This window comes from Camellia sinensis, chromosome 4, assembly GCF_055761805.1.
Source record: "Camellia sinensis isolate YWXY chromosome 4, ASM5576180v1, whole genome shotgun sequence".
Taxonomy (NCBI): domain Eukaryota; kingdom Viridiplantae; phylum Streptophyta; class Magnoliopsida; order Ericales; family Theaceae; genus Camellia; species Camellia sinensis.
In genome coordinates this window covers 54,397,082-54,402,863 of record NC_138964.1, presented here as the reverse complement: position 1 = coordinate 54,402,863, position 5,782 = coordinate 54,397,082, and the positions used below count along the sequence as shown (strand labels likewise).

Sequence of the window (5,782 nt, the reverse complement as noted above, 5' to 3'; positions counted from 1 at the left end):
TAAGGCTCCAAGCAACTACTATTAAGCACTAAAAATGAGTGATTTTATCATATAGGGGTGTATTCCCTTGAGAGCTTTCTAAAATAATGCATAAATTACAAATTTATCAATTTTATTTATTGCTTACTGATTATTCAAATACACAAACAATTATTCAACAAATCAGGTATATATAAACATATATAGCATTAAGGTATATTAGATCTATAGACATATTTTTCTATATTTGCTGGTGGTGGTGGTCCTGGTGATGGCAGTGTAGGGGTGAAGGTGAGACTGGCGGTGGTAGTGTAGTGATATTAATAAGACTTTAGTATGAAAAATATTTGCTACCTTTTAAAAGGGAAACATTTCATCCCCAAATAAGCTTGTTTTTTGTTGATCATGAAGAATATTTTTCGTTGACTTTTGTTTTTCATTATATCAAACGTCAATAAATACAGACCAAGCAAAAAACTCGAACCCAAAATCTTCAATATGAGAAATATCTTTACTACTTGAGCAGCACATAACATTTATTTTTAAATCAAAATTAAAATTTATATTTTATAGATTTGACAGCACACTCATCGATAGATACACACCCACTAACATATATATATATATATATACATATACGTATACATTCTAACCTTTGAAACCATATCTTCAACTTCCCAGCATTACGTAATACATTAGCTTGACCACAATTCGCCATGACTCCGAAAGTTGCGTCACCAATATCAGATTTAAATGCATCGCAACTACAATGCACAAATCAGAGATAGCTACAGTTCCAGAATTCCGTGAACATGCTGGATTTGATATGCATGTCACCCAAATATATTTTGAAAACCATATATGCTTATTAGATAGCTTCAATTGATGTATGAAAACGATGAAAAAAAAAATGAAAACAATGAAAACACATCTGGTGTTTCTCAATTTTAATGGGGAAGGAATTTCTTCCATCCACTGTTTTACTAGAGGGGTGTTTGTTGGGGTTTAGAGAGCTACCACATATCTTATTTTGATATATAATTAAAAAAAAAGATTTATTCGATAATCATAATTATATGTTTTCATTACATTTGTTTAAAGAAAATGAATAATAGGTATAATTTTGAAATTATCCATTCATTTTTTTAAAAACCAATATGAAAAAAATTATATGGATAAAAATATGGCATCAATCCAAATTTTATCGTGCATGATCTAGACAAAAAAATCATACAAATTATACGATTCAAATTGTCGAAATGAGATTTATAATGTATTTGACGAACCAATTATCACATTTTTATTTCAACAATAATTAGATAGAACTCCTTCCCATATTAATAATAGAAAGTAAAAACATGAAAGAGGACTTGTTTTCTTCAAATTTTAACAGAGGTCTATACAATTACTCTAAACTATATAGCCAAACACATATTTGTTTTATTCATTATTTGAGAAGAGGGGTAGAGGGGAATATAGATGTTTGGTTGTAGCGTGTGAGCTGTCTAATATAGTGTGAATAAGAAAATAGGGGTTTAGTTGTACGATTTAAATATTCTAAATTCTTAAATTAGTATTGTTTCACATTAGATTAAATTTTCACTATTATTGATTTGCAGAGATTGTCTTCAATTAGACTATATGAACTGAAATAAGAAACGATAGGGACCAAATAGATGCATCTATTAATTTAGGAATGAAGTAAAAAATGTGACTATAGTTTAGGGTATAACACAATATAAAAATTTTAAAAAATTTCGTTAAATGCAACAAAATATGAAAATATACTAATTTTTATTTATTTATTATTATTTGGTAAATTTTTAAAGTTTTTATTTTCACAAATATTACTTTTTTTAAGTGTATATAGATTAGGTGTATATAAGAAATAAAAAAATTTCGTAAAATATTAAAAAAATCACTAAAATGGAAAACAAAAAAAAAAAAAAAACTCAAATTTCTAAAAAATAAATTAAACCAAACAAGGTAAACATAATTTTTTTCATCCATATAACTAACGAATATTGATGCAAATAAGCTAAGTATAACACCCACAGTAATTAGGAGAGGTCAGTGTAAATTTACCTAGCCAAGCACTCATTCTTTTATTCATTACTTGAAGTATAGAGAAATATGGGTGTTTGGTTGTAGAGGGTAAGTTGTCTAATATTGTGTTAGTAAGAAAATGGATGTTTAGTTATACAATTTAAGTTGTCTAAATTATAAAATTATTTTTTTAACCATTAGATTAAATTTTTCTCATTAATGATTTGGAAAGATTGTCTCCAATAATCAGACCATATGAACTAAAATCATAAACAATAAAGACTAAATATATGCAATTAATAATTTAAGAATGAAGTAGAAAAAGTGACTACATTTTAGGGTATAAAAGTAAATTTCAAGAGAAAAAAAACAAAAGAAGACTACTGAAAAAGTGCCCAAGTCTTATACCTCTGTCAATTGCAGCCATTAGAGTCAATAGCAAACCTTTATTTTCACTACTCATTTATTACTTCCATGACTTTATTTTATTTTATTTTATTCGCAATATGATTTAAATCAAGTGCTTTGTAAAAACATCAAAGGAAATAAACTAGCTTTATTTAGTATGATACAAATAAAGCGCTATGAAACTGAAAAGAAAACTAGATAGCAACCATAATCAAGCTATAGTTTTTCATGATCAAGCAAAAGAATGCGGAAATTGATTGTAAATACTTACCAAAGGACATCAATTGCATCGGCTAATTTCACCTTGCTCTGTTACTGTGAGAATACTTTTTAAATCTCTTTCCGCTTTTGCTTCGTTCACCTTCAATGATCCTCACAAGCCATTGAGGTTTTCCTCTAGAGAACATAAAATATCCCATAACAAGTCCCCACACCAACCCACATATATAACCCGGTAATATGACTTCCCAATTGAATCCACTTGAAGTATTGTCTTCTTGCTGAAACATCAAGGGTGGTGGCTGTGGTGTCCTTGGATTGCATGCATTTAACAATGGAGGTCCACATAATGCCAAGTTGTCAATGTAGGAATCATTTGAAAATGTATCAAATTGGTTGCCTTGTGGTATCAGTCCTATTAGTTGATTCTGCGAAACGTTTAAGACTTCAAGGAATTTCAAATTCCTTAGTTGTTGAGGGATCTCCCCAGTGAGTTTGTTGGAAGAGAGGTCTAACCATTCGAGCATTGTCAAATTAGCAAGAGAAGCTGGTATATGACCTGTAAGGCTATTGTGAGACAAGTTGAGCCCTCGGATTGAATTTAGCTTTCCAATGACCTGTGGAATTTCACCTTCGAAATTGTTTTTCGATAAATCAATTGCAGTGAAAATGGTTAGGACTTTTACCATTTCTATGGTTGATCCTTTGATTACTATAGTCAAACAATCATTATAGTAATATCCTGAAGTTGAATAAATAGGCGTCCCTAAGTATTGCAATTTAAAACTAGCTTCGTCGACATTCATCATCGCATTGAGATTCTTGAAATATTTTCCTGGCAATGGACCAGTAAAATAATTGTTTGATAAATCCATAACTCGCAAGTTGGGGAAGGGGAATTTGAACTTGGAATTCGGTATAGGTCCATGGAATTTGTTAGATCTCAAAATTAAAACTTGTAGCGAAGTTAAATTTCCCAACCAATATGGAAATTTATTGGAGAACTTGTTATGTCCAAGGTCTAGCACTTGTAGCCTTTCGCAATTCACTAAAGATTTTGGTACTGGCCCCTCAAATCCATTGCTATCAAGGTTGATAGTTTCGAAGGAATTTTCCTTCGCAAATGTATCAGGAATGGTGCCAGAAAAATTGTTCTTCCGCAGATCGAGTACATAGAAATATCTGCTGAAATTTCCTAAACATTGTGGAATAGAACCATTAAAGCTATTACTAGATAGGACAAGATTTTGAAGGGAAATTGCATGACAGAGCATGTCTAGATCACCACTGAAGTTATTTGATGAAAGAATGAGACTAGAAAGGTTCACGAGTTTGAAGGTTGAACTTGGAAACCTACCATGTAGGTTGTTATTGCTCAAATCAACAACAGTTAAATGAGTGGATTTGAACTCTTTTACATGGCCAGTCAATTTGTTATTACTGAGGTTGAAGTACCCCAATGCTGGTAAGCTGAAGACCCAAGATGGAATTGTACCGTTGATTAAGTTATCACCTAAACTTAACCGCGCTAGATTTGGAAGACCAATTATTTGTGATGGAAGAGGTCCTCTTAGCTGATTGTTCGACAAATCTAACTCGGCAAGTTTTGTTAGGTTTGCACCCAATGATGGAAATGGACCGCTGAAGCTATTTGAATCAACAAATAAAGAAAGAAGACTTTTTACATTAGGTAAAAAATCTGTGATTTTACCTTCAAAATTATTACACGAAACTCCCAAGTAGACGAGATTTCCAAAGTTTGAAAGTGAAGATGGGAGCATGCCAGTGAAATTGTTATGTGCGATGCCTAAAGAAGTCATTTCCGTAAGGTTTCCGAGCGACGTAGGGATGGATCCATAAAATTTACAATAAGAGGCATCCAACATTTTCAAGGACTTCAAATTCCCAATTGAGTCAGGTAGTTCTCCAGAGAAACTAGTGGATGAAAGGGCCAAGTACTGGAGAGGACTGCTCGAGTTTATAAACTCGGGAAAATAACCAGTGAGAGGAATATTATGAACTATTCTTAGCTCATTCAGATGTGGTAAATGGAATATTCCGTCAGGAAATTTTCCAATCAATCGACACGAGCTAAGATCGAGAAGTGTTAAAGAAGTCAGATTGAGCAAGGAATTGGAAACCCCTGAAAATATGTTTACACTTGCAAGCTCAAGTTCTCTTACCTTGGTTAAGTTTTGAACGAGTAATTCAAATCGGTCTCCCAACCACAAATCAAAATTGTAAGAGAGATCAAGAGAGACCAATTTGCTCAGAAAGGAGAATTCTATAGGGACGTCGCCATAAAAACTACAGTAAGAGAGGTTGAGGTGTGTCAATCTGGTGAATCGACTAAATTCAGATGAGATGGGAGACATACCAAAGTCATTGAAAGCAAGGTTGAGGCTTTGGAGGTGAGGAAAGTAGTAGAAGATGGTGGTATTGGGGTGGATGGTGCCGTTGAGCCAGCTGCAACTGAGGTCGAGGCCAATTACTTGACTTGTGTTGTTGTCACACTCGACCCCATCCCATGAGCAACAATCAGAACCCTCCTTCCACGACTCCATCTTCGGGTAAGAATGGATTCCGTAATAAGCACAGTCACCGTGCGAAGCATCATTATTGAAGGAAAATTGTTGCTTAAATTGGAGCAATGCAGAGCTCTGTTCTTGAGTGCACAGTTGGGCACGCAAACAAGCAATCTGGAAAAAACAAAGAAACAAAAAGAGGTGAAAGAGTAGATTGTTAGAGACCATCTTTGCTCCTAGATTCAAAAACAAAGGTTGTAATGCTTGCTGAGTATTAACAGGGGAGAGGCCAAATGCTTTATAGGCAAATGTAGGTGCAATGCAAAGCCTACAAACAAGTAAAGTGACTTTGACTACTTAGTCTTTCATTGATGTCTACAGAGCTGGACCCCCTAACGTGTTTTTCACTCATCAAGGAAGACTTGACTTCATAAAAGTTGATAATAATCAATGGCTTAAAAGAACAATACACCACAACATATTATACATAACAAAATTATAATGTTTTGTAATAAACATTGCAACATGTCATAATTTTTATCATTGAATTGATTCGTAACATTTCTTATCACAAATAATTAGTAACATTTAAACTACATCGTTCA

General features: G+C 33.0%; 1 protein-coding gene across 1 annotated transcript; it reads right to left on the bottom strand.

Moving 5' to 3' along the window:
• Nucleotides 1–605: 605 nt before the first annotated feature.
• On the bottom strand, nt 606–5,495 carry LOC145789238 (uncharacterized). Its single transcript, XM_082924920.1, has 2 exons — nt 2,705–5,495; nt 606–743 (listed from the first exon to the last, which is right to left on the bottom strand). The coding sequence occupies exon 1, from the start codon at nt 5,403–5,405 to the stop codon at nt 2,733–2,735; it is 2,673 nt and encodes an 890-aa protein (XP_082781046.1). The 5' UTR covers nt 5,406–5,495; the 3' UTR covers nt 606–743; nt 2,705–2,732.
• Nucleotides 5,496–5,782: the final 287 nt, after the last annotated feature.

What these genes read in the sequence shown, in the direction of transcription:
- LOC145789238 (XM_082924920.1), bottom strand. Translation starts at nt 5,405, where the DNA reads ATGGTCTCTAACAATCTACTCTTTCACCTCTTTTTGTTTCTTTGTTTT.